This window comes from Anomaloglossus baeobatrachus, chromosome 2 (genome assembly GCF_048569485.1).
Source record: "Anomaloglossus baeobatrachus isolate aAnoBae1 chromosome 2, aAnoBae1.hap1, whole genome shotgun sequence".
Taxonomy (NCBI): domain Eukaryota; kingdom Metazoa; phylum Chordata; class Amphibia; order Anura; family Aromobatidae; genus Anomaloglossus; species Anomaloglossus baeobatrachus.
Window position 1 is genome coordinate 748,278,369 of NC_134354.1, and position 27,861 is coordinate 748,306,229.

The window sequence follows — 27,861 nt, forward strand, 5'->3', positions numbered from 1 at the left end:
AACCGGCCGAAATTAACAGTAACGCTAAAGCACATACTGCCCCCATAATAAAAGTACCCGGGACCCCTGAAAAAACGTCTCAATACTTAGCTTTGAGACGCAGGGCCATGTCCCTGAATGGGGGTTAACGCTCCTTCCAGCAGGGACCAGACAGGGCTGTGGATGGAGCCGGCCTCCTGCAAGCAGAGAGGACCGTGGAGGCTCCCACTTCAAACAGAGCCTCGACAGAGGATGCGAAGGAGCTCGGCATGTGAAGGCTCCAGCCTTATTAAAATCAACCTTAACAGCACCCCGCAGAGTGGAGCGTGAAGGGACATGCCGGGAGTCCAGACTGGACCCGCTTTTCTTCCAAATCTTTAAAACATTAAAATAAAATTGAAATATGAGGAAATAAAAGTGTGTGTGATCCTCCTGGAACACAAAGCGTTGAACTGGGTAGATTGTCATCCAGGGGGTGTATATAGCCCGGAGGGAGGAGCTACACGTTTGAGTGTAGTGCTTTGTGTGTCCTCCGGAGGTCGCTAGCTATACACCCATGGTCTGGGTCTCCCATAAAGGAACGATAAAGAAAGAAGTGGATTTCTCTGATAAGATATATTACAAAGTTTCTTACATTGATGTGTACTATTGATTTATTAAATAAAAATTAATAATTGAGGGTTACTCTTCAAGCTACTTACCTCTGGTATCAGACAGTGTCCTTTCACGAAAACTCCACCCCAAATGTACGGCAGATAGGTCTACAACTGCTAATGTGATCATTACCTTTAATATAGTCCATGAGCCTGGCCAACAATGTTTCACGTTCTAGGATTAGATGCTTCCTAATACTTGGTCTCTTCACCAGCTCTCTGTGTCTCTGAAAAGCTTGTAGAAGCTAGAAAAGACGACAAATCATATATGAAACTGACAGTTCACAGCAGCGTTGATCAAAGATTCTCAGGACCCTGGTCCAGTGGCCACATCAGTAATCCGCAGCCAGTGCACCAGAAGCCTATGACTTTCCTCCTACCTGCCGATGTCCCCAATGCTTTGTCTGCTTAGTAGGCATGACATCATTAGGATTGGGGATGCTGGGAGGTAGGAGGAAGGTCATCGGGATCTGGTTTGGCAGCCATGGAGAACCAACAAGGCCGCTCGACCAGGGTCCCGCTAATCTTTATTCGTTCTCTCTAGGGACTAGCAATACTTATGTAAGTATCAGGAGTCAGACGTATTTCCTAATACATACCTGAGACAGAAGGCTGAGTTGTATGTACCATACTTGTATAATCCTACCCCTACACTACCACCATTTACTGGTTTTACGCATTGGATCGTAGTCCGTGCACATTCACTATGTAATAACTCCCACCTCCTAATACTCATGTATAGCCCTCGGAGGTTAAGCGTACTATATAATATTAATGCTCCTTGTAGTCATCTCGAGTACATACCTGTTGTGGACTGTCATTTATATCAGAGAAATACGATTTCAGCTTGCTTGCTATTTTTTCTTCTGCCGGCTCAATAATTCTTTCGTATTGGGAAACTGCGGCTCTCCATAAAGGCTGGGGAGACAGTGACACGAGAATTATCAGTGACAGTGACGTGTACGAGTTCCAGATGTCGGCGTAGCAGAACTCCTCCCTACCTCAGTATACGGGTTGTAGTGCACCGGGTTCAATCCAGCAAAAGGTTCAAACAATTTCCTAGAGCGCTGGGAATCGTCCTCACCAGAGGGCAGAAAGTACGCCAACTTTTCATACATCATCCTTATAGTGAACACCTGCGAAGATCAGGATATGGTTATTTTCAAGATTGATATCTATTACCCATCTACAGTTTGGGTGATGACTTTAATATTAGTGGTTCGATCACTGGCGACCCTCAAAATGGGGCAGAGAAATGCCCGTTCGGATTGGTACAGTGGTTATGCTCCATTTATTCTCTATGGGACTTGCACAGAATTATAACAGCTACCGCCGATAGTCCCATAAAAAAATCAATTAAGCTGTGGGGCGAACACGTGTGGCCACCACTCCATTTTGATGGGCTACAGCAGAGCCCCGATTACCACTGGCCCCAGCGGTTGGACTCCCACTGATCAGATTACTATCATATGGATACGTGAGCACTATCAATATTTGGAATAAGTCTTTAGGCTATGTGCGCACGTTGCGTAAATATATGCAGTTACGCTGCGCTTTGTAGCGCAGCGTAACTGCATGCGTCCCCTGCACAGTCTATGGAGATTGTGCAGGGGCCGTGCGCACGTGGCGTTTTAGAGCGCAGCGCTTCGGCTACTGCCGAAGCGCTGCGTAAAAAGAAGTGACATGTCACTTCTTCCGTGCGCTTTGCCGGCAGCTCCTGCTCTGTCTATGGGAGGAGCTGCAGGCAGAGCGCATGGAATCGGCTTCGCTACGGACATTTCTGCAGCGATTTAAAGCGCACATGTGCTCTTCAGATCGCTGCAGAAATTTCTGCAGTGAACTGTACGCAACGTGCGCACATAGCCTTAATGACGCTGATCAATGCCGATACAACTGGAATGGATGATCATTGTGTGAACAAAAAAAAATGATGACTGAATATGTAAAGTTGTTAAATAAACCATTACATGGGAGAATATATGTGCCAGGCAGTGAAGAAGATTTTCAGAAACAGCTCACACTGGGAAAATCAATCTGATGGTTGTAGATTTTTTGCTATCTGTGCCCCTTTAACCACCAACACCATAGCATACCTCTTCCAGTCGTCGACCAAGGTTGAAAAGAGATTCTGGGTTGAACTTCTCATTTTTCCACAGGTGAGGAGTATAACGTCTCCAAAGCTGTCCGGTCAGATGCTCGCAGGCTGCCGTCCACTGTTGACATACGGCAATACCTGCTCTGAGACTCTCCTTCACCGCAGGGAACGGGTCAGTCCACAGACTCATCTCACTCAAGTTCTTCTGGACACAACGTCCCAGCGTGTTACCTACAGGACACAGTGGGGAGGACGTCTATATACATATCCGTACAAAAAAGATTAGAACAGCACCACAACTATAATGAAAAAGGTGGATGCTAGGCCCCTATAGCAACCAACAACACTTTGCCATAGATAAAAGACAAAAAAAAAGACAAAAAGGCTGCACTTCCAGTTTTTTTTGCAGTGAAAAGCAGGACTTTAATAGCCCAATGGCAACATTTGGTTCAAATGAACCTTTTCTCAAGCAAAGTGCACGTACACTGGAAGTGCTGCCTCTTTTTTGTATTTTATATACATATAGATATAGCTATTATACTGCAGATAGAAAAATGTCAATAATTACACTGGCATGAAAAATTTGGGTTGATTGCATTTTTTTCAAATCCAGAGATAGATTAGGTTTTCTAATGCCCGGATTTAAAAAAAAAACAAAACACACTTCTATTATTAACCATCACGTATGGATTTGGCACATGCACCTTGAAAATACATACAAGGAAAATGAACAAGACAATTCATTATTGTAGCCAAAAATGTACACATATATAAAAGTTTATTAATCATTCTGCAACTTTATTGGAAATTAATTCTTGTGCCTTTCCCTTTTCTCTTGATCCCTCTTCTCTTATAGAAGGCAGCGGATCTCGATGTGAAGCCTCCAGCAGTCGTCCCTCATCGTGTTCACCTTCCATCTACTTTGGTATCGTTGTTCCATCTCCTTAATATCCTGATGAAATCTTTCTCCTTGCTCTTTTCTGACAGCACCAAGGTTTGCAGGAAGGTTGTCCAAATAGGAATGTAAAAAATGTAACTTTAATTTCATCAGACAACACAAGGCTATGAAACGTTTCAGCACGTTCTCCACGATGGACCTAAATTTTGGATTTTTGTTGTTACCAAGAAATTTCCTCACAACATCTTTAAATGAATCCCAAGCCATTTTCTCAACAGGTTTTCTTTTTTGTTTTGAACACGTTTTTCATGAGTTTCTGAATATCTGGACCCACAAAAATGCCTTCCTTCAGTTTAGCTTCTTACAGTCCCCGAGACTTGGTACACAGGGACTTATAAGTCTCTTCTTTATGGGCGGCACGGTGGCTCAGTGGTTAGCACTGCAGTTCAAATCCCACCAAGGACACCATCTGCAAGCAGTTTGTATATTCTCCCTGTGTCTGTGTGGGTTTCCTCCGGGATCTCCGGTTTCCTCCCACATTCCAAAAATATACTCCTAGGGAATCTAGATTGTGAGCCCCAATGGGGACAGTTGTTGCCATTGTATGTAAAGCGCTGTGGAATTAACAGCGCTATATAAATGAATAAATAAATATATTATTATTATTCTTTCAGTAGAGCTGTCACAAACTGCTTCATCAGTCCAAGCTTAATGTGGAGTGGTGGCAGGAGAACTTTAGTGGGATCAACTAAAGTTTCCACAGCTATGTTCTTGAGTTCAGGTAGCAAAAGATGTTGTCGTTGACCAACTTTTTTGGCTCCAGTGCGGAGTTCTATCCCAGCTCTCACTTTTAAGGGCTCTTTACACACACCCGCCCTTGTCGTTTGTGCGTCACGGGCAAATCGCTGCCTGTGGCGAACAATATCGGAAGTACGCGTCACACATACTTACCTTCCTAACGACTTTGCTGTGGCCGGCGAACAACCTCTTTTCTAAGGGGGCGGTTCGTGTGGCGTCACAGCGATGTCACACGGCAGGCAACCAATAGAAGCGGAGGGGCGGAGAGCAGCTGCATTAAACGTCACTCCTATCTCGTTGCCGTAGTACGCAGGTAAGCTGTTGTTCGTCATTCCCGGGGTGTCACACGTAGCGATGTGTGCTGCCTCAGGAATGACGAACAACCTGTGTCCCAGAAGATCAACGACATTTTGAAAATGAACGATGTGTCAACGATCAACGATGTGGTGAGTATTTTGAATTGTTAGCGGTCGCTCGTACGACCACACGCAACGACATCGCTAATGAGGCCGGATGTGCGTCACGAATTCCGTGACCCCAGCGAAATCTTCGTTAGCGATGTCATTGCGTGTAAAGCAGCCTTTAGACAAAAAGAATGGGTACTTCATGTATCCTCCTTGCTACCCAAGGAACAAAGAGAGAACTGTCAGATCACCACATATTGACCATCCTTGACCCTAATAGTTAAGTTTCTTGAGAATAAAGTCTAAATTCTCATAGCTTTCCTTTAAGTACATGAAATACACTACAAGCACTGAACCATACTTGCTGCCATTGTGAAGAAGCAGCTTTCAGACTTTTTTTTGGATGAATCAATAGTCTCCACTCGCTCACGTTGTACTCAATGTTACATGTTTCCATCAGTCAAGGAACATCACTGTGATACACTAGAGCACTGTCTTCAGAAAAGTCTGCTTCTGCATCATGAAAGAAGGGAATTTTGTTTACTTACCGTAAATTCCTTTTCTTCTAGCTCCAATTGGGAGACCCAGACAATTGGGTGTATAGCTTCTGCCTCCGGAGGCCACACAAAGTATTACACTTAAAAGTGTAAAGCCCCTCCCCTTCTGCCTATACACCCCCCGTGCATCACGGGCTCCTCAGTTTTGGTGCGAAAGCAAGAAGGAGTAAAAGTTATAAATTGGTTTAAAGTAAATTCAATCCGAAGGAATTTCGGAGAACTGAAACCATTCAACATGAACAACATGTGTACACAAAGAACAACAGCCCGAAGGGAACAGGGGCGGGTGCTGGGTCTCCCAATTGGAGCTAGAAGAAAAGGAATTTACGGTAAGTAAACAAAATTCCCTTCTTTGTCGCTCCATTGGGAGACCCAGACAATTGGGACGTCCAAAAGCAGTCCCTGGGTGGGTAAAATAATACCTCGTAATAGAGCCGAACCACGGCCCTTTCCTACAGGTGGGCAACCGCCGCCTGAAGGACTTGCCTACCTAGGCTGGCATCCGCCGAAGCATAGGTATGCACCTGATAGTGTTTCGTGAAAGTGTGCAGGCTCGACCAGGTAGCCGCCTGACACACCTGCTGAGCCGTAGCCTGGTGCCGCAAAGCCCAGGACGCACCCACGGCTCTGGTAGAATGGGCTTTCAGCCCAGAGGGAACCGGAAGCCCAGAAGATCGATAAGCTTCGAGAATTGGTTCCTTGATCCACCGAGCCAGGGTTGATTTCGAAGCCTGTGACCCTTTACGCTGGCCAGCGACAAGGACAAAGAGTGCATCCGAACGGCGCAGGGGCGCCGTACGAGAAATGTAGAGTCTGAGTGCTCTCACCAGATCTAACAAGTGCAGATCCTTTTCACACTGGTGAACTGGATGAGGACAAAAAGAGGGTAAGGAGATATCCTGATTGAGATGAAAGGGGGATACCACTTTAGGTAGAAATTCCGGAACCGGACGCAGAACCACCTTGTCCTGGTGAAACACCAGGAAAGGGGCTTTGCATGACAGCGCTGCTAGCTCAGACACTCTCCGAAGTGATGTGACTGCTACTAGGAAAACCACTTTCTGTGAAAGGCGTGAAAGAGAAATATCCTTCATTGGCTCGAAAGGTGGTTTCTGAACAGCCATCAGTACCCTGTTCAGATCCCAGGGTTCTAACGGCCGCTTGTAAGGAGGGACTATGTGACAAACCCCCTGCAGGAACGTGCGTACCTGTGGAAGTCTGGCCAGGCGCTTCTGAAAAAACACAGAGAGCGCTGAGACTTGTCCCTTAAGAGAGCCGAGCGACAACCCTTTTTCCAATCCTGATTGAAGGAAGGAAAGAAAAGTGGGCAAGGTTAAATGGCCAGGGAGAAAAACCCTGATCAGAGCACCAAGATAGGAATATCCTCCACGTCCTGTGGTAGATCTTGGCGGACGTTGGTTTCCTAGCCTGTCTCATAGTGGCAATGACCTCTTGAGATAACACTGAAGACGCTAGGATCCAGGACTCAATGGCCACACAGTCAGGTTGAGGGCCGCAGAATTCAGATGGAAAAACGGCCCTTGAGACAGCAAGTCTGGTCGGTCTGGTAGTGGCCACGGTTGGCCCACCGTGAGATGCCACAGATCCGGGTACCACGACCTCCTCGGCCAGTCTGGCGCGACGAGGATGGCGCGGCGACAGTCGGACCTGATCTTGCGTAACACTCTGGGCAACAGTGCCAGAGGAGGAAACACATAAGGGAGCTGAAACTGCGACCAATCCTGAACTAAGGCGTCTGCCGCCAGAGCTCTGTGATCTTGAGACCGTGCCATGAATGTTGGGACCTTGTTGTTGTGCCGTGACGCCATTAGGTCGACGTCCGGCATCCCCCAGCGGCAACAGATCTCCTGAAACACGTCCGGGTGAAGGGACCATTCCCCTGCGTCCATGCCCTGGCGACTGAGAAAGTATGCTTCCCAGTTTTCTACGCCCGGGATGTGAACTGCGGATATGGTGGAGGCCGTGGCTTCCACCCACATAAGAATCCGCCGGACTTCCTGGAAGGCTTGCCGACTGCGTGTTCCCCCTTGGTGGTTGATGTATGCCACCGCTGTGGAGTTGTCCGACTGAATTCGGATTTGCTGGCCTTCCAGATACGGCTGGAACGCCTTTAGGGCAAGATACACTGCCCTTATCTCCAGAACATTGATCTGAAGGGAGGACTCTGTCGGAGTCCAGGTTCCCTGAGCCCTGTGGTGGAGAAAAACCGCTCCCCACCCTGACAGGCTCGCGTCCGTCGTGACCACAGCCCATGATGGGGGAAGGAAGGATTTCCCCCCCGACAGAGAAGTGGGGAGAAGCCACCACTGAAGGGAAGCCTTGGCTGCCCGAGAAAGGGAGACTTTCCTGTCGAGGGACGTCGACTTCCTGTCCCATTTTCGGAGAATGTCCCATTGAAGAGGACGCAGATGAAACTGCGCAAAAGGAACTGCCTCCATTGCTGCTACCATCTTCCCTAGGAAGTGCATGAGGCGCCTCAGAGGGTGTGACTGGCCTTGAAGGAGAGATCGCACCCCTGTCTGTAGTGAACGCTGTTTGTCCAGCGGAAGCTTCACTATCGCTGGAAGAGTATGAAACTCCATGCCAAGATATGTCAGAGATTGGGCCGGTGTCAGATTTGACTTTGGAAAATTGATGATCCACCCGAAACTCTGGAGAGTCTCCAGAGCAATGTTCAGGCTGTGTTGGCATGCCACTTGAGTGGGTGCCTTGACAAGCAGATTGTCTAAGTAAGGGATCACCGAGTGTCCCTGAGAGTGTAGGACTGCTACCACTGCTGCCATGACCTTGGCGAAGACCCGTGGGGCTGTGGCCAGGCCGAAAGGTAGTGCCACGAACTGAAGATGTTCGTCTCCTATGGCGAAACGCAGGAAGCGCTGATGCTCTGGTGCAATTGGTACGTGGAGATAAGCATCTTTGATGTCGATTGATGCTAGGAAATCTCCTTGGGACATTGAGGCGATGACGGAGCGGAGCGATTCCATCCGGAACCGCCTGGTTTTCACGTGTTTGTTGAGCAGTTTTAGGTCCAGAACAGGACGGAAGGATCCGTCCTTTTTCGGTACCACAAACAAGTTGGAGTAAAAACCGTGACCCTGTTGCTGAAGAGGCACAGGGATCACCACCCCTTCCGCCTTCAGAGTGCACACTGCCTGAAGAAGAGCATCGGCTCTCTCGGGGGGCGGGGATGTTCTGAAAAAACGAGTCGGAGGACGAGAGCTGAGCTCTATCCTGTAACCGTGGGATAGAATGTCTCTCACCCATCGGTCTTTTACCTGTGGCAGCCAGGCGTCGCAAAAGCGGGAAAGCCTGCCACCTACCGAGGATGCGGTGTGAGGAGGCCGAAAGTCATGAGGAGGCCGCCTTGGGAGCGGTTCCTCCGGCGGTCTTTTTAGGACGTGACTTAGACCGCCATGCATCTGAGTTCCTCTGATCCTTTTGAGGCCTTTTGGACGAGGAGAACTGAGACCTTCCCGCGGGCCGAAAGGACCGAAACCTCGATTGTACCTTCCGTGGTTGAGGTCTGTTTGGTTTGGACTGGGATAAGGAAGAGTCCTTTCCCTTGGATTGTTTAATGATTTCATCCAATCGTTCACCAAACAGGCGGTCGCCAGAAAATGGCAAACCGGTTAAGAACTTTTTGGAAGCGGAGTCTGCCTTCCATTCACGTAACCACATGGCCCTGCGGACTGCCACCGAATTGGCGGATGCTACCGCTGTACGGCTCGTAGAGTCCAGGACCGCATTAATGGCGTAGGACGCAAACGCCGACGCCTGAGAGGTTAAGGACACCACTTGCGGAGCAGATGTACGTGTGACTGCATTAATCTGCGCATGACAAGCTGAGATAGCTTGGAGTGCCCATACGGCTGCGAATGCTGGAGCAAAAGACGTGCCGATAGCTTCATAGATGGATTTCAACCAGAGCTCCATCTGTCTGTCAGTGGCATCTTTGAGTGAAGCCCCATCTTCCACTGCAACTATGGATCTAGCCGCCAGTCTGGAGACAGGAGGATCCACCTTAGGACACTGAGCCCAGCCCTTGACAACGTCAGGGGGGAAGGGATAACGTGTATCCTTAAGGCGCTTGGAAAAATGCTTATCTGGACAAGCTCGGTGTTTCTGGACTGCCTCTCTGAAGTCAGAGTGATCCAGAAACATACTCAATGGACGCTTGGGAGACCTGAAACGGAATTTCTCCTGCTGAGAAGCTGACTCCTCAATTGTAGGAGCTGGTGGAGAAATATCCAACACCTGATTGATGGTTGCTATAAGGTCATTCACTATGGCGTCACCATCAGGTGTATCCAGGTTAAGCGCGGTCTCAGGATCAGAATCCTGATCTGCTACCTCCGCTTCATCATCCAGAGAGTCTTCCTGCTGAGACCCTGAACAGTGTGATGAAGTCGAGGGAATGTCCCAGCGCCCCCGCTTAGGCGGCCTGGGACTGCGGTCCATGTCAGAGACCTCACCCTGGGACCCATGGGTCATCCCAGGAGCACTCTGCAGCTCCAATTGAGGGGGGCCTGGGGTCAATGATTGAACAGTGCCCGGGGCCTGAGTCACCGGTCTGGACTGTAAGGCTTCTAGTATCCTAGCAGACCATTTATCCATAGTCTCAGACAGTTTGTCAGCAAACACTGCAAACTCCGTCCCTGTCACCTGGACAGTGGTAGCAGGTGGTTCTACCTGGGCCACCAGTAGCAGAGGCTCCGGCTGAGTAAGTGCCACAGGGGCCGAGCATTGCACACAATGAGGGTCCGTGGAACCTGCCGGTAGTATAGCCGCACATGAGGTACAGGTTGCAAAGTAAGCCTGTGCTTTGGCACCCTTGCTATTTGCAGACGACATGCTGTTGTCTCCTCTGAGTACAATCCAGGAGGGTATATAGCCAAAAATCAACAGTGCGACAGTACAGTGTAAATGTATAGCATATAAGCATATATATATATGTACACTTCTGCACTCAGTGGGGCCAGCACCTCAGGTGCTGCTTACCGACCGCTCAAAGCGGTTGTGTGATCACCAGAATCCCTGCCTGGGCCTCCCAGAGCCTGTTGTCTCTCCTCTCCAGCGTTAGAAGTGCTGACAGGAATGTCTGCCGGCGTTCTGTGGAGAGGAGGGGGCCGTGGGCATGCCCTAGAAAGTGCGGGAATCTGGAGCCCCAGTGTGCTGTATGAGGGGGGAGGAGGATACAAGTATGCTCCAACCCTCAGCACTAACGTCCTGTGCAGCGTCCCGCCCTTCCCCTGACTGGCAGGCCTGGGGGCGGGAATATGCGATACTAGGCCGCAAAAGCCGGGGACTAAAGTAATAAGCGCGGCCGGCATATAAGCGCGGTCGGCGCGGTAGTCCCCGGCGCACAAACACACCCAGCAGTGCTGAAGTGTATATGGCCACCAGCGCTCCATGCGCGGTTCCCACGGGGACACAGAGTACCTCACAGCGCGGCCGGCGCGGTAGTCCCCGGCGCACTAACACACCCAGCAGTGCTGCAGTGTGTGTGGCATCAGCGCTCTATGCGCGGTCCCCACGGGGACACAGAGTACCTCACAGTAGCAGGGCCTTGTCCCTGTCGATACTCGGCTCCTGTCAGCAGATTCCCCAGGGGCTGCGGAGGGAGCACGGTCTCATGTGCCTGGAGACCGATTAGGATCCCACTTCACCCAGAGCCCTTAAGGGATGGGGAAGGAAAACAGCATGTGGGCTCCAGCCTCTGTACCCGCAATGGGTACCTCAACCTTAACAACACCGCCGACAAAGAGTGGGGTGAGAAGGGAGCATGCTGGGGGCCCTGTTATGGGCCCTCTTTTCTTCCATCCGACATAGTCAGCAGCTGCTGCTGACTAAGATGTGGAGCTATGCGTGCATGTGTGCCTCCTTCGCACAAAGCATAAAAACTGAGGAGCCCGTGATGCACGGGGGGTGTATAGGCAGAAGGGGAGGGGCTTTACACTTTTAAGTGTAATACTTTGTGTGGCCTCCGGAGGCAGAAGCTATACACCCAATTGTCTGGGTCTCCCAATGGAGCGACAAAGAAAACAGGTACCAGGAGCGAGCAGGTTCTTTTCAATTAGTCTAGAGCCTAAAAAAAGAGAATTTTGTTTACTTACCGTAAATTCTTTTTCTTATAGTTCCGTATTGGGAGACCCAGACCATGGGTGTTTAGCTTCTGCCTCCGGAGGACACACAAAGTACTACACTTAAAAGTGTAGCTCCTCCCTCTGAGCTTATACACCCCCTGGAGAACCAGATCTAGCCAGTTTAGTGCAAAAGCTGAAGGAGAATAGCCACCCACAAGTAAAACAGAGTAAGAACCGGAACAACCGGAGACTCTGTCCACGACAACAGCCGGTGATAACACGCGGAACAAAAAATTGCCAACAGGCAACAGGGAGGGAGCTGGGTCTCCCAATACGGAACTATAAGAAAAAGAATTTACGGTAAGTAAACAAAATTCTCTTTTTCTTTATCGTTCCTATGGGAGACCCAGACCATGGGACGTCTCAAAGCAGTCCATGGGTGGGAAATAAACAGAAAAACTAAGAAGTAGGCGGAGCCTAACTTCACAAATGGGCGACAGCCGCCTGAAGGATGCGTCTGCCCAAGCTCGCATCTGCCGAAGCAAGAGCATGCACTTGGTAGTGCTTCGAAAAGGTACGCAGGCTAGTCCAAGTGGCAGCCTGACAGACTTGCTGAGCCGTAGCCTGGTGCCTGAAAGCCCAAGAGGCACCGACAGCTCTGGTCGAATGTGCCTTGATCCCCGGCGGGGGAGGCACCTGAGTACACTGGTAGGCGTCCGAAATAGTCGACCTAATCCAACGGGCTAAGGTCGGCATAGAAGCAGAGAGGCCCTTGCGCCGGCCTGTGGTTAGCACAAAAAGAGAAGTGCACCGCCTAAGAGCAGCGGTGCGAGACACATAGATCCGGAGAGCACGCACCAGATCCAGAGTATGCAACGCTTTTTCAAAGCGATGAACAGGAGCCGGACAAAAGGAAGGTAGGGTAATGTCCTGGTTAAGGTGGAAAGGAGAGACCACCTTAGGAAGAAAGTGTCCGGAGTCGGACGGAGAACCACCTTGTCTTGATGAAAAACCAAAAAAGGTGACTCCGAAGAGAGAGCAGCCAAATCAGAAACTCTCCTGAGGGAGTTATGGCCACCAGAAAGGCCACTTTCTGTGAAAGACGAAACAAAGAAACCTCCCTAAGGGGCTCAAAGGGGGGTTTCTGCAAAACCGTGAGAACCAAATTAAGGTCCCAGGGATCTAAGGGCCGCCGGTAAGGCGGAATGATGTGAGACGCGCCTTGCATGAAGGTGCGGACCTGAGCCAGCCGAGCGAGCCGCCGCTGGAACAGCACTGATAGAGCTGAGACTTGTCCCTTGAGAGAGTTGAGGGACAGTCCTAGCTGCAGACCGGACTGTAGAAAGGACAGAAGGGTCGGCAAGGAGAATGGCCAAGGAGGATGGCCGGAAGAGCGACACCAGGACAGGAAAATTTTCCAAGTTCTGTGATAGATCTTCGCGGAGGAAGACTTACGGGCCCGAGTCATAGTGGAGATGACTTCAGGAGGAATACCAGAAGCCGTCAAGATCCAGGACTCAAGAGCCACGCCGTCAATTTGAGAGCCGCAGAATTCAGGCGGAAAAACGGACCTTGCGAGAGAAGGTCTGAACGGTCCGGGAGATGCCACGGCACCTCTACGGACAGATGGAGCAGGTCTGGGTACCAAGCTCGCCTGGGCCAGTCCGGTGCAATGAGGATGACTCGACGACCCTCCATTCTGATCTTGCGCAGGACTCTGGGCAAGAGAGCTAGAGGGGGAAACACGTAGGACAGACGAAACTGGGACCAGTCTTGAACCAGAGCGTCCGCGGCGAAGGCCTGAGGATCGTGGGAGCGAGCCACGTAAACCGGAACTTTGTTGTTGTGACGGGATGCGATTAGATCCACGTCCGGAGTGCCCCACTTGCGGCAGATTGACTGAAACACTGCCGGGTGCAGGGACCACTCGCCACCGTCCACGGATTGACGGCTGAGATAATCTGCCTCCCAGTTTTCTACGCCTGGGATGTGGACTGCGGATATGGTGGACTTGGAGTCCTCCGCCCATTGAAGAATGCGTTGGACCTCCAACATTGCCAGGCGGCTGCGTGTCCCGCCTTGGTGATTGATGTAGGCAACCGCTGTCGCGTTGTCTGACTGGACTCGAATGTGCCTGCCCGCCAACAGGTGGTGAAAGGCTAGGAGAGCTAGAAGCACAGCTCTGGTTTCCAGCACATTGATTGAAAGGCCTGACTCGGACGGAGTCCAAGTGCCCTGTGCTCTGTGGTGGAGATATACCGCTCCCCAGCCGGAAAGGCTGGCATCCGTGGTGAGAATCACCCAGGACGGGGCCAGGAAGGAGCGCCCCTGGGACAGAGAGAGGGGCCGAAGCCACCACTGAAGAGAGCTCCTGGTCTGTGGCGACAGAGCCACCAACCTGTGCAAGGAGGAAGGCCGCTTGTCCCAACAGCGGAGAATGTCCAGCTGCAGGGGACGCAGATGGAACTGGGCAAAGGGAACAGCCTCCATTGACGCCACCATTTGACCCAGCACCTGCATCAAGCGCCTGAGGGAATAACGGCGGGGTCTCAGCAGAGAGCGCACCGCCAGTTGGAGGGACTGCTGTTTGACTAATGGCAACTTCACAAGTGCTGGCAAAGTCTCGAACTGCATCCCTAGGTACGTGAGACTCTGGGTCGGAGTCAGAGTGGATTTGGGAAGATTGACAAGCCACCCGAACTGGGCTAGAGTGGCGAGAGTGAGCGAGACACTCCGCTGACAGTCCACGCTGGATGACGCCTTGACTAGAAGGTCGTCCAGGTAAGGAATCACTGCCAACCCCTGTAGGTGCAGGACCGCAATCACTGCTGCCATGACCTTGGTGAATACCCGAGGAGCTGTGGCCAACCCGAAAGGAAGAGCCACAAATTGGAAATGATCTTCTCCGATTGCAAAACGTAGCCAACGCTGGTGAGAAACTGCAATTGGCACATGCAGATAGGCATCTCTGATGTCGATGGACGCCAGGAAATCTCCTTGGGTCATTGAGGCAATGACTGATCGCAGAGACTCCATGCGAAAGTGCCGCACCTGAACATGCTTGTTGAGAAGCTTGAGATCCAGGATGGGCCGGAAGGAACCGTCCTTTTTGGGAACTAGGAAGAGATTTGAGTAGAAACCTCTGAACCGTTCCCGAGTGGGAACTGCTACAATCACTCCGCTTGCCTGCAGGGATGCCACGGCCTGTGAGAAGGCGGCGGCCTTGGAGCAGGGGGGAGTTGAGAGAAAAAATCTGTTTGGCGGGCTGGAAGAGAATTCTATCCTGTAGCCGTGGGAGATGATATCCCTTACCCACTGATCGGAGACGTGTTGAAACCACGCGTCGTCAAAGTGGGAGAGCCTGCCACCGACTAAGGACGTTGCTGGCGCGGACAGATAGTCAAGAGGAGGCTGTCTTAGCGGCAGCACCTCCTGCGGTCTTCTGTGGACGCGCTTTTGGGCGCCAGTTGGATTTCTGGTCCTTGGCTGAGCTAGTGGACGAGGCCGAGGGCTTAGAGGACGACCAGTTGGAGGAACGAAAGGAACGAAACCTCGACTGATTCCTACCCTGGACAGGTTTCCTGGTTTTGGTTTGTGGCATGGAAGTACTCTTCCCGCCAGTAGCTTCCTTAATAATTTCATCCAGCTGTTCTCCGAACAGCCGGGACCCAGCAAAAGGGAGCCCCGCAAGGTACTTCTTTGAAGAAGCACCTGCCTTCCACTCTCGAAGCCACAAGATCCTGCGGATAGCGAGGGAATTAGCCGAAGCCACCGCAGTGCGGTGAGAAGCCTCCAGCATGGCAGACATGGCATAGGATGAAAAAGCTGAAGCTTGGGAAGTTAAGGGAACCAATTCGGGCATAGATTGCCTAGCGAGGCAATGCATCTCCTCTAGAGAAGCAGAGATGGCTTTGAGAGCCCACACTGCTGCAAACGTCGGGGAAAACGAGGCCCCCGCCGCTTAATATACGGATTTGGCCAGAAGGTCAATCTGGCGGTCAGTGGAATCCTTAAGGGAGGTGCCATCAGCCACCGACACAACGGTCCGGGCTGAGAGCCTAGACACCGGAGGGTCTACCTTTGGGGAATGAGCCCACTCTTTGACCACCTCAGGTGGAAAGGGGAAGCGGTCATCAGAACCACGCTTTGGGAAGCGTTTGTCAGTACAGGCCCTGGGCTTGGTCACAGCGGCCTGAAAACTGGAGTGGTTAAAGAACACAGAGGGAAGGAGAGGGAACCCTGCGTCTCTTCTTAGGAGGACGGGGTCTGGGACCAGATGAATCCTCTGTGAGCTCCGGTCCTGAGAGACCCCTAGCAGCAGAGGCACCCTGTGAAGGGGGCTGATGCATGTTCAGCAAAGTCCTGGACAGAAGTCCCATGGAGTCAGCAAAAGACTGGGAGATAGACCTAGAAAAGGATTCTACCCAAGCCGGGGGTTCAGCCACAGGAGCAGGAGCAGCCTGAGAGACCACTGGGGGTGAGACTCCAGGCTGAAGCACCGCCAGGTTAGAGCAGGCATCACAATGTGGGAATATGCTCGGTTCAGGCAGCAGGAGCTTACATGCAGTGCATACTGAATACAGCTTTGGAGCCTTGCTCCTCGTGTGAGACATGCTGCTGGAGTGGGGGCTCTGCCAGAGAATGAACCCCAGAGAGTATAAACAGAGGTCCACAACCGGAGACCGGTTGTGGCTTACCGGACCGCTGGAGCGGTGTTGTGTGCCCTCCAGATCCCGAAGCCCAGACCCCCAAGCACAGCACCTCAGCAGAGATGCTGCAGACCAGCGCTGCAATGTGACTGATCGCAGAGAGAACGCTGAAAAAATGGCCGCCGGAGCGAAGGGAGGGGGCGGGACTTGCTTGAGGAGCGGGATCTGGAGGGCCGTAGAGACCTACAGGGGAGGGGACACACACTGCAGTGGGGAGTGTCCCTCCCCTGTGCCGAACGGCCGCCGGGCGGAGCCGAGCCTGTCCCTCTGCATGAGTGACATGCAAGGGCAGTGAAACCGAAACTAGGCCTCCGGCGGAGCCGGGGCCTAAATTCGAGCGGCGCGGCTGGCGCGCAGGCACCATCGGCGCGGTTCTCAGGCGACAGCTAGAGAACCCGCCGGAAATGTCAAAAAACACAATAAGCACACTCTCCCACAACAATAATGTACAGGGACCCCGAAAAGTAAACGTCTCAGGTACTTAGCTTGCTGAGACGCAGGGCCAAGTCCCTGGGGATGAGTGCTCCAGTCCAGCAGGGTCCTGAAGGGCTGCGGATGGAGACCGGTCTCCTGCCAAGCATGGAGACCGTGCTGGCTCCCACTTCAAGCCAGAGCCCAGGAGGGATGGTGAAGGAGCACGGCATGTAAGGCTCCAGCCTAGGAATCAACCTTACAACACCACCGACACAGTGGGGTGAGAAGGGACATGCCGGGAGTCCAGACATGGACCCGCTTTTCTTCAAACTCTTTCCAAAAATCAAAGAAATCAGATGAGAATGCATGTGTGGATGTATGCCTCCTGAACACAAAGCGATAAACTGGCTAGATCTGGTTCTCCAGGGGGTGTATAAGCTCAGAGGGAGGAGCTACACTTTTAAGTGTAGTACTTTGTGTGTCCTCCGGAGGCAGAAGCTAAACACCCATGGTCTGGCTCTCCCATAGGAACGATAAAGAAAGATCTGCAGAATATTTAGGAATGTCAAAGTCCCTGACTAAATCATTTAAGTCGAGCTGTGAAAAAAAGCTGTGGCTTTTTGGCACTACGGAGCCAGTGTTTGTGGAAAAACTATGCGTGATGGAATTATTTCAATATTTTTACTGAGTTCAGATCGAAAGAATAGAAAAATCACCTCTTCGGCTACGTGCCCATGACCAGGACTCACTGCGTCCTGGACGTGGCGGGTCCTGATGTGTCGCCCTGGGCAAGCCAGGGGACACAGGTCACAACACCACCACACCCCACATCCCAGGTAGGCACACCTAAGCTGAACCAAAAATCCTTGTTGCCTTCCTCCAGGAGTCTGATGATGCACACCAGGGGGTGGGCCAGGCGGTTGGCTCCGCCCACCAAGGAGCTCACAGCTCTGGAGGCAGGAAGTGCCAGGCAGATTAGCCCAGGCAGGGCTTGAGTAAACATCGAGATGAGCCCAGGGTGAGCCTGTGTCAACAGCAGATTAGCCCAGGGAGGGCAAGTGTAAACACCTAAGTGAAAGTAAAGAGAGAGAAGTGGTAAAGGAGGAAAGCAAGTGAGGTGACAAGAAGAAAGGAAAGCCTGAGAGCCCAGCTTTGTGTAGGGCCAGTACAGCAAGGTCAGCGACGGCGGTGACTGTCCGGAGGGGGACCGTTTGGAAGTTCCTGGAAGGACCCCGTTGGCTGTGTGCCCGGTGGTCTGGAGCAGTGTTCCGAAGGACAGTCAGCACCAGGGCAGGGGCCTCTCGGACCCCGGCAAGGCTAGGAGTCGCCAAATTTGCCGAATCCGTCAGTGAAGGGGACGTAGATTCCCCCAACAACCAAGTCCCGATTGAAGGCAACAGTCCAACCTGTACAACAGAGGCACCGCCACCGCCAGGGCACCAGTCTCTGAGGGCCAGCGCCTGCGGGCAAAGTGTAGTGCTCCTCCGGCCCAGCTTGAAGCCGGGGAGCGGGTTACCGGTGGGGACCCATCGCAACCATCCGTACATACAGGTGCAAGGAAGAGGGACATCACCGTCACCTGCCGGGAAAGCAAAGCAGCCGTCTGTGGGACCGTCCTACCAGCCGTTGGTTTACCGTACAAACTGTGTCCGTGTCTCAGGCTGAGTGAGTACCACAGTGCCGCAAGGCACAGCGCTGCCCCCCCGTGTCCCTGCGCCCACCAGGCCCTGCACCTCACAAGCCATCACCGGGTCCCGGGATCACCAACCCCTACCCACGGAGGGGCAACACAACACCTGGCTGCTCCCCATCACCATCCCCGGGATCCCCGCATAGAGCAGCGGTGGTGCTACACATCACCACAACCGTGGGTGGCGTCACGGACATTATCCCAACACCCCAAACAACCCCCCCCTTTTCACTCACGGGCGAGGAGTGCCGCTCGAGGAAACCCCCGGGATCCGGCCTACGGCTCGAGCCACCACTGAGCAGCCGGACCCGAGCAGAAGGGGTGAGCGCGGTGTGCTGACACCCTCCTCCCCGCCCGCGACACTGACCTGCAAGGCCACGGTTATCCTCCACAGGAGACCGCAGCTGCCTGTACCCACGATCCAGGCTTGGACAGTTGCGGTCTCTCTCTTCTGTTCTCCCTGCAGAGAACGCTTGCGACTCCGCAGGAAAGAATTGACATGCTGTGGCTCGGAAAGCTGCACCGCAGGTCAGTTTACGCTGCAGGAAATATATACACAGTGGATGGGATTTCTAGAACTCCCATCCACTGTTCTTGTACTGTACAGCACAGCGTTTTGGCCCAAAAAGCGGTGAACACTAATTGTGGGCACGCACTCTAACTTTTCAAACAATTTTACCCTTGCACACCTGTGTAATTGAAAAAAAAACTAAAAAGCAAAAACCAGGATAATTATAGAGCTTGTCCCTAATTTGGTAATAGCGCTGCGCACCATATGCAGAACCTGCTAGAACATACAACATTAAATAAAAAATCCCGAAGTAATAGCCAGGAGTTACTTATACTTTAAAAGAAACCATATTTGGTGGCAAAATAAAAGTAATTTTCTTTAAGAGATATCTGAGACATGGATATAACCGGTTTATTCTAAAGGTGGCTTTACACTCTGCGACATCGCTCAAGCGATCTCGTTGGGGTCACGTTATTTGTGACGCACATCCGGCCGCTTTAGCGATGTCGATGCGTGTGACACCTATGAGCGATTTTGAATCGTCGCAAAAACGTTCAAAGTCGCTTATCGGTGACATGCACCCCTATTCTCGAATATCGCTGCTGCTGCAGCTAGCGATGTAGTTCCTCATTGCTGCGGCAGCACACATCGCTATGTGTGACACCGCAGGAGCGACAAATATCTCCTTACCTGCGTCCACCAGCAATGAGGAAGGATGGAGGTGGGTGGGATATTACGTCCCGTTCATCTCCGTCCCTCCGCTTCTATTGGGCGGCGGTTCAGTGACGCTGCTGTGACGTCGCTGTGACGCTAACGAACCGCCCCCTTAGAAAGGAGGCGGTTCGCCGGTCACAGCGACGTCGCTAGGCAGGTAAGTAGTGTGACGGGTCCGCGCGATGTTGTGCGCCACGGGCTGCGATTTACCCATGTCGCACAAACTGTGGGCGGGTACACACGCTAGCGATATCGGTCACGATATCGCAGTGTGTAAAGCGGCCTTTAGGCTAGGTACTTAATATGTTATCAGTGAAGGTCTGACCATCACCAATCAACAATTAAATTGGACCAATGGTGTGTAGACGATCGCTGCATCCACCTTCACCATTTCCCAGGCACAGCTGCGTTCTTTTTGCAGCCATTGCGACTGGCTTTACGTCTTATCCCCACACACTTGAATAGGACAAAGCTGTAAGAAACTGTAATACTCAGCATAGCTGCTACCAAATGTACAAAACTGTGCCTGCAGAGATAATGTAGGGGATGAGGAGCTCGCTAGAGAGTCAGTGCATTCAAATAGCCGATTCCCTATAGTCGCCAGACTGCTCTTCAATCCACGTTTTCTCTCAAACTCAAGCACCACAGCATTTCAGGTAAAAACCTACCTGTCTATAATCGTGTAGCCGGGCTCTGACTCATACAGAGCATAGATTGTGCAGCATAAATTCAATGACATGTACCAGTGAGAACTCAGCGTCTGGCCACTTGTATGTGGTGGGGGGGAGGTGAACTGTTCTTAATTAAGCCAGACATATGGTTCGGTAAATCAAGAGAAGTTAGCCATTGTTTCATGTCAAACTGACCGGAGCCCTGCTGTCTGTAAATGTGGATTGCCTCAACCCTTCTGACTACATAATTCATAAAAAAATGATGCAGTCAGATTGAACTAGTGACTATTGAGAGAACAGCCATCTCCCACCAATCATGTATAACCCAATATCGTAAAATGAGAACTGAGAGGAATAAAAAGGGGCCTTGCTCCTGTCACCAGTCATATTCTACAGGACTTCAACCTAGGAGCTACAGGTCCAGATGGAGGTTCACAGAACTGCTTCAAGATTCATTCATATTCCACAGGACTTCAGCCTAAGATCCATGGTTTCAGCTAGAGGATCACAGAACTGCTTCACTTAATTCATACTACAGGACTTCAGCTTAGGATCCACGATTCCAGCTGAAAGATCACAGAACGGCTTTACTGACCAAAGCGGAACCCGCAAATTCACTTGGAGAACTCAGGTTCAGCCAACTCGGTCATCTGGCTACATATCTTGCTGTGCTCAGTCAGCTTCCTAAGCTTGCCCTTATCTCCTCTCAGTGGGTGTTCATCAAAATCTGGTTGCCGCTGGCTGGGATAGTTGGCCCTGGAAGCACCGATGTCACAAACATTATAATCCCTGGTGGGCCAGCAGAAGGGTGAGACTCTGTCACTTGTACCATCTTGTCTTCTTGATGGGAATGTACAATATGTTTTTTTCCTGTTGGTGAACCACTAAACTCTTACCAAAGTGTGGTTCCCTCAGCCTGTGTTGTCTGAGTAGTGTTCTGCCCACGGGGGAGGAGTGCAAGTGTTCAGTGAGATGAGTACTGGTCCGTGTGTTTTTTTTCTGAGGACAGCCAGGCCAGCGGACAAGAGCACCCACTGACCCTTGTATTTCCACAGTACCCTTTAATTTAAAGTTATGAACCATTACACAGATCTTGTCAGGCCCAAGTACAAAAACTGTCGCAATAGTGTGCAAAAACCACATTACCACTGTGGCACACAGTACAAAACAGATACCTGAAGAACCCACAATAAATTAGAAGAACTCCTGTCATTTCAGCCGTCCTGTTCATGTACATACTATTTCTGCCCATTAGATGAAGCGTATCCTGCATTTTTTACCAGTTTCGCCTTCTGCAGGCCCCATCTCTAATATTCAGTTCTCTCTGAGCTGCTGGATGGAGAGAGTGTCTCTTTGCTCCTCACTCCTCCTCTTTCATAGAGTATAATAGGGGGTGTACCCTGACCCCTCACTGAGCAGGCAGTCCAACTGGCTTTCAACAAAATGGATTTGAGCTGTTTTATTTACAGAGAATAAGGTGCTCAAGAGACCGGGGGGAGACAAGAAGTGGCTCAAAGGTGGAGGAAGAAACATATTTCTCTGATAGGATACAATACAAACTTTCTTATATTCGCTTGTATTACTGATTTATGTAAGGTTTGATAAAAAGTCAGTGACCACTGGATGATTGACTTTATCATGGTATGGACGTTCACCGTGTTTCCTAACCTTATCAATGCTATGGATCAAGTAAATGAAAGAGATCTTGAGGCTTCTGATTACTTAAGACCTTGTATACATATACTGTGCAAGGTATCAGTCACCAAATGCCCCTTTAGAGGTCTAGAGTTATCATGTGGAGGTCACCTGAGCTGTAGTATGTTTGTTTAAACGTAATAAGAATAACTGTGTATATAAATAATCAAAATGTAGATGTAGTTGTATAATTATCTGTCTGTCTATGTAGCCATTGCACAGACCTATAGTATAATTCAAAGTTGTATAATCATGAAGGAGTTAACCAAAGATGATGAAGCCAGAATGTGAAGCTGTAAAAAGTGTTATCAGTAAAGTTCACATAGAATGAAAGTACGGGAGGCAGGCAATGTGATGTGAGATATTGGGGAGTGAAAAGCACTCCTTGTTAGCTTCAAGGTTACTCATGCTTACGGTATAATTGGATCTATCTCATTAAACTAGTTCAGTTGGTGACGCTGGCAGAAAAGAGAGCATGTCTGTGTTCTTTGTCTTATATACATTGATATGTAGGCACTGATATACAGCCAATACGGCACCGTCTCTGGATATCACAAACAAAGGCTCCATTAGCAGTCTTCAACGCAAATTCCTCCCTTGACAGTAACAGCCCCAATTTCAGCAAAAAAATGCTAAAATGCAGCTGAGTGAAGAGGCCCCGTTTTCCACAGAGGTATCAGCAGACAAAAATATTGCAGTGAAACATTTGCCATGTGCAAGTAACCTGTGCTGACTTTATCTTCATGACATGAGTAGATATACCGTAATGATTAGAGATGAGAAAAAACACTCACATGACAGTCGTCTGGGATTTCATGGCTGCCGGACCGGAGCCCTGTGAACCTCCTGCCGGCTTCCCAGACCGCTCTGTGCGAGCGCAGTGTGATATCTCAGCTGCGGCAAGATGCACACAGGACATCATGGAGGCCTAATAATAATAAGAGGGTATGGGGAAGCTGACAGGTAGGTTTGCAGGGCTCTGCTTTGGCAGTCAGGGAATGTAAATCTTTTTGCTCAACTAAGGTTATTCAGCCCCAATCACCCTACCTATGATGTCCAGTAAATGCTTCATGCGTCGCTCAGGGTAGGGGTCGTGCTCCGTCTGCCTCCACACATCATCCACCACTTCCTTGGTGGTTTCTACAAGTTCCACAAGTTCAGCCAAAGGCAGAGCGTCCAAGCTGTTGTAATACTGTGAATACATCAGAAGAATTAGAGACCTGCAAACAGTAGTTATTATACCACATTGTGATAAAATCATATAAAGTGCTGCTATTCTGAACACAGACACCCATTACAGATAACGATGGGCCTGAGTAAGGTGCAATAGGACGAGGCCTCACAACAGCCATCAAATCAAGGATCCCATAGTGCTTAAGAGTGTGACAACGGGGGCGATAATATTGGAGGTCTGGCAGACAGACTCGGCTGGGGCCACACGGGGATTACTGCGATCCCCTCGCATGACACTCGGCTCACTCTGGCAGTACAACAGAGCTGAGTGTCAAGGGAGTGTCCCTGCGACTGAGGTCCGACTGTGCGAGCGGACCTCAGCTGCGGGTGGCGGGCCGACTCTGAGGTGGGGCGGGCGCTGCGGAGGGGAGTGATTTATCTCCCTCTCTCCTCCGTAGCCAGCTATTGCCATTCTCGCACTGCACTCGCGGTACACCGGTGTACTGCGAGTGCAGGTCGATTTTTCTCTTGCCCCATACAGTTGAATGGGTGCGAGAGAGAGAGTCTCACATTGCACCCGCAGCATGCTGCGATTGTTTTCGCAGTCCGAGTAGGGATGAGAAAATAATCGCTCATGGGTGCTGGCACATAGGCTAATATTGGTCCGAGTGGAATGCGATGTTTTATTGCGTCCCACTTGCTCCGATTTTCTCGCCGTGTGTCTTAGGCCTAAAGCCCCCATCACATTTAGCGACTTACCAGCGATCCCGAAAACGATGCGACCTGATAAGGATTGCTGATAAGTCGCTGGGAGGTCGCTGGTGAAATGTCACACAGTCAGACCTTACCAACGACTCAGTAACCATACAGGTCGCAGTAGCGACCTGTATAACGATCTCTGCTGTCATTGGGACCCTGTCACACAGTGTCAAACATAGCGATGCGTCCTGCCAAGCAGGACATCGCCTTTGAAGAAAATGGTCCAGGACATTCAGCAATGACCGGCGACCTTACAGCAGGGGCCAGGTCGTTGCTGGATGTCACACACAGCGAGATCGCTAGCAAGATCGCTGTTACGTCACCAAAACCGTGACTCAGCAGCGATGTCGCTGAGTGATACGTGGCCTTTAGCAGAAGAGTAGCTGGCGGTTGTAATTAGGGGTAGCTGTGGATTTCATGTAAACCCAGCACAGCAGTGAATGCTGGCCACAAATCGGACTAAATTGCGCTGCTTGATAGCATCTTGTTAGTTGTAGTAGTCATTTAGATTTGCATTCTTTACTGTGTGCACTGTATAAATGAAGTAATCTTATATTATTATAGATCAGTCTTTTACAGATGTCAAACACAGGGGCCATTTGAATTTTTATAAATTTTTTCCATTTTCAGTGTTTTTTTGAGTCCTAAAAGGGCACCTGAACCTAAAAAACCTTGATCATTTATTCTATATACTGCAATACTGAAGTATATAAATGAAAAGCAAGGTCTCCTATGATGCTCAGTCTGTGGCTAGGCTTCATAGGTGGTACTAAGATGGCAGTCATGGGCGCCCTGCTTACCAAAACACAAAATCCAATCCCTGAAAGAATTAGGATATTTAACATTTTTGGGTGCTTAACTTTTTATTTATTTAATTTTTATTTATTTTTTAAGAAGATTAGTAAACTTTATTTTTATCTCACTAACTAATGGGAGAAAAATCTAAAAAAATCCTTTGAGAATTGATAAAAGAGATAAAAATGACTATCAGCTTCCAAAAGATATAGAGGAAACATCCAGGTAACAACCAATATAAAGAGGACTGTGGATGCCGGGCTGAGGTGTTACTGGCTTATCGAATGTCAGAAGTTACAAAATAATAGAAGAACGTATTCCCACCTTTTCAACGGCTTGAAACAAACCAAGGAAATGAGCCGCTCTCTCCCTGACACCAGCTTTACTCCGACTTTCTGCAATTTCTGCCCAGAACTGAAATTCATCCGATGGAGTTAGAATTCCTGAAGAACAGAGTAAAGTGTTTTATAGTTTATGTTCACTTCAACAAAATAGTTCATCAGAGAAGAAAACACTGCACATTTTCACTCGCCTAGCTTATACATGTATTTTTATATAATGACCACCCACCTTGCAGGTCGTCATCTCCTGCAGTCCTGGCGCTGCCTCGGCTGGTAACCGTCCTCCGCAGCACACTGCCCAGCCCGGCCTCCAAGTCACTAAGCAATGTCTGAAGTTTAGGGTCAAACTCCTTACTCCATTTCTCATCCTTAATAAATTAAAGAACAAAAAAAATTATTATTTCCATTATTATCTGATGTTGTTTATAGAGAAAGACCTGTCAATATGAGGGGGTGGGGGCAGGGAAAGGAGAAGCCGGCGGGGACCTGCCTCTTGGACTAATTGTACTAGAGACACCAGTCCACGGCCGGCAGGTCAAAGTATGAAATGCCGCAACTCGCAGGGCAAAGTAGAAACGGTGTAAATAAGTCAGTCGGTGTTCATGTAGCAGTAATCAGATGAGAGGTTTTAAAGCACCACTCCAGCGTATGTTCACCGCTGGAGTGGTGCTCTAAATCTAAAGGGGGCTTTACACGTTACGATATCGCTAGCAATTGCTAGCAATATCGAGCGCAAAAGCACCCGCCCCCATCGCACATGCAATATCGTGTGATTGCTGCCGTAGTGAACATTATCGTTACGGCAGCGTCACATGCACTTACCTGGTCGGCGGCGTCGCTGTGATCGGCGAACAATCACTCCCTCAAGGGGAAGGTGCGTTCGGCGTCACAGCAACGTCACCGCGACGTCACTAAGCGGCCGGCCAATCAAAGCGGAGGGGCGGAGATGAGTGGGACGTAAACATCCCGCCTAATTCCTTCCTTCCGCATTGCCGGTGGAGGCAGGTAAGGTAATGTTCCTCGCTCCTGCGGTGTCACACACAGCGATGTGTGCTGCCGCAGGAACGACAAACAACATCGCTAAGGAGAGGTGAACGATTTTTGGTTTTAGGACGACCTCTCCACGGCAAACAATTTTTGTCACTTTTGCGATCGTTTTAGATCGCACGTAAGTGTCACACGCTGCGATAACGTTACTGACACCGGATGTGCATCACTAACGACGTGACCCCGACGATAAAACATTAACGATATCGTAGCGTTTAAAGCCCCCTTAAGTCTCCTGCCCCCGGTCTTGTACTCCCCATCCAGCACCTTCACCTTTTAGGTGTCCCTCCTGTCCCATAGTGCCATCTTCTGACTGTAAGGGGCCTTTCACACTGCGTTTCGATCTCTGTTCAGTTGTCCCGTCAGGGCTTCCGTCTGAACCCCCCCGCAAAACTGGTTTTGGATGTATGCGCTGACGGGTCCGTTAACTATCATCATTGATAGTCATTTTCATTCATAATTCATTATAATAATATAATTTTCGGGGTATACGCTGACTGGAGATGGACACCGAGACGTAGTATACTGTGTCTGGGTGTCCGTCTCCAGTAAGCGTATACTTCCGAAAATGGTGCATGACAGCGCACACGGTGACTCAAGTCTGCAGCATTATAGTCAATGGCCCCGTCGGTGCATAGGTCTGAAACCAGTTTTGCGGGGTTTCGGTCAGAAGCCCCGACGGGACCACTAAACAGAGATCGGAACGCAGTGTGAAAGCGGCTTAACGTCAGATTTCTAGACAGTGATAAGTTAAGTCACTCTCAATGCATTGCTATGAGAACCAGAACAAGGCCAGAATGAGGCTCTCATAGATTTGTATTGAGTTGTGAGCTCCAGCGGCTCTATGAAACATTGGAGTTGCCAGCAAGGCCACAAATTACAGCAGACCGACCAGAGAGGCGGTGACAACAGATGAAGATGGTGGAGGGCGAATATACCGTAAGGCAGGGGCCAGGGAACTTAAAGAACCACTCCAGTGAAATGAAAATAAAAAAAAAACGCTGGATTGGTGCTTTAAAGGAGATGTCCGGCTAATGATACTGTAGACCTATTTTTAGAGTAGATGATTAAAATCAGATTGGTGGTGGTGTGGACAGTCAAACCGTCACCAATCATCTGCTCACAGCTCCTGCGGTGGATGGATATAAGCAGTGAAGGGAGTCGTGCTGATCCGTTCCGCACGCTGTTACATGCAGACTCCGCCGGAGCTGTTGACAGATGTATATTGCTAGGGATTCCTTGTCACTGCGGTTTGCAGTGTCAGTCTCTACAAAAGTTTCATCTATCTTCAGTCCTGTCGCATTTTAAAGCCTCACCCAGATCGGTAGGCGTTTCAGCTGTTAAATTCACAAGCATCAGCAAGTTTTACCTACTAACATGGGAATGCCATTTAGGGCTCGCTCACATGAATGTCTAAAACGGCTGAGTGCTACCTGATGTTTATAGGAGAGCACTCAGCCCAATGTTATACGATGGAGCAGTGCCAATCTGCATCTATTTCTCAGGCCGGATCGGCATGAGAGTACAATCAGTGCTTGATAAGAGTGGCAGCGTATCTCGGATCACATACACCCATAGAAGTGTATGGGTGTGTACAAAACATTGGACTGTACTCGAATGACAAATAATGGAGAAGATGGAGAAATTAAATTCTCCGTTTTCTCACCTGTGATGTGACATGTGAGAGAATGATCACAATAAACGACGCTCGGATCACGATCCTAACAGAGTGTGAGCAGAGTATCATTTGTTTAATGCTTCTGATTCTCTCGCGTGAATCATCGGATGCTATACGCCAGTGTGACAATTCTTGCAACAGCTAAAAGAAGGGAATTTTGTTACTTACCGTAAATT

General features: G+C 50.0%; 1 protein-coding gene across 3 annotated transcripts in view; it reads right to left on the reverse strand.

The window, feature by feature from the left end:
- DYNC2H1 (dynein cytoplasmic 2 heavy chain 1) overlaps nt 1-27,861 on the reverse strand; it is an 852,364-nt gene that overhangs the window by 807,967 nt on the left and 16,536 nt on the right. For all 3 annotated transcript variants that reach the window (XM_075337457.1, XM_075337458.1, XM_075337455.1), the window contains exons 3-9: nt 25,190-25,328; nt 24,944-25,062; nt 22,940-23,084; nt 2,726-2,958; nt 1,634-1,768; nt 1,437-1,550; nt 766-877 (exon numbers count right to left, since the gene is read on the reverse strand). In XM_075337457.1, coding sequence (XP_075193572.1) covers nt 766-877; nt 1,437-1,550; nt 1,634-1,768; nt 2,726-2,958; nt 22,940-23,084; nt 24,944-25,062; nt 25,190-25,328 — 997 coding nt within the window. The remainder of the gene's footprint in view (nt 1-765; nt 878-1,436; nt 1,551-1,633; nt 1,769-2,725; nt 2,959-22,939; nt 23,085-24,943; nt 25,063-25,189; nt 25,329-27,861) is intronic.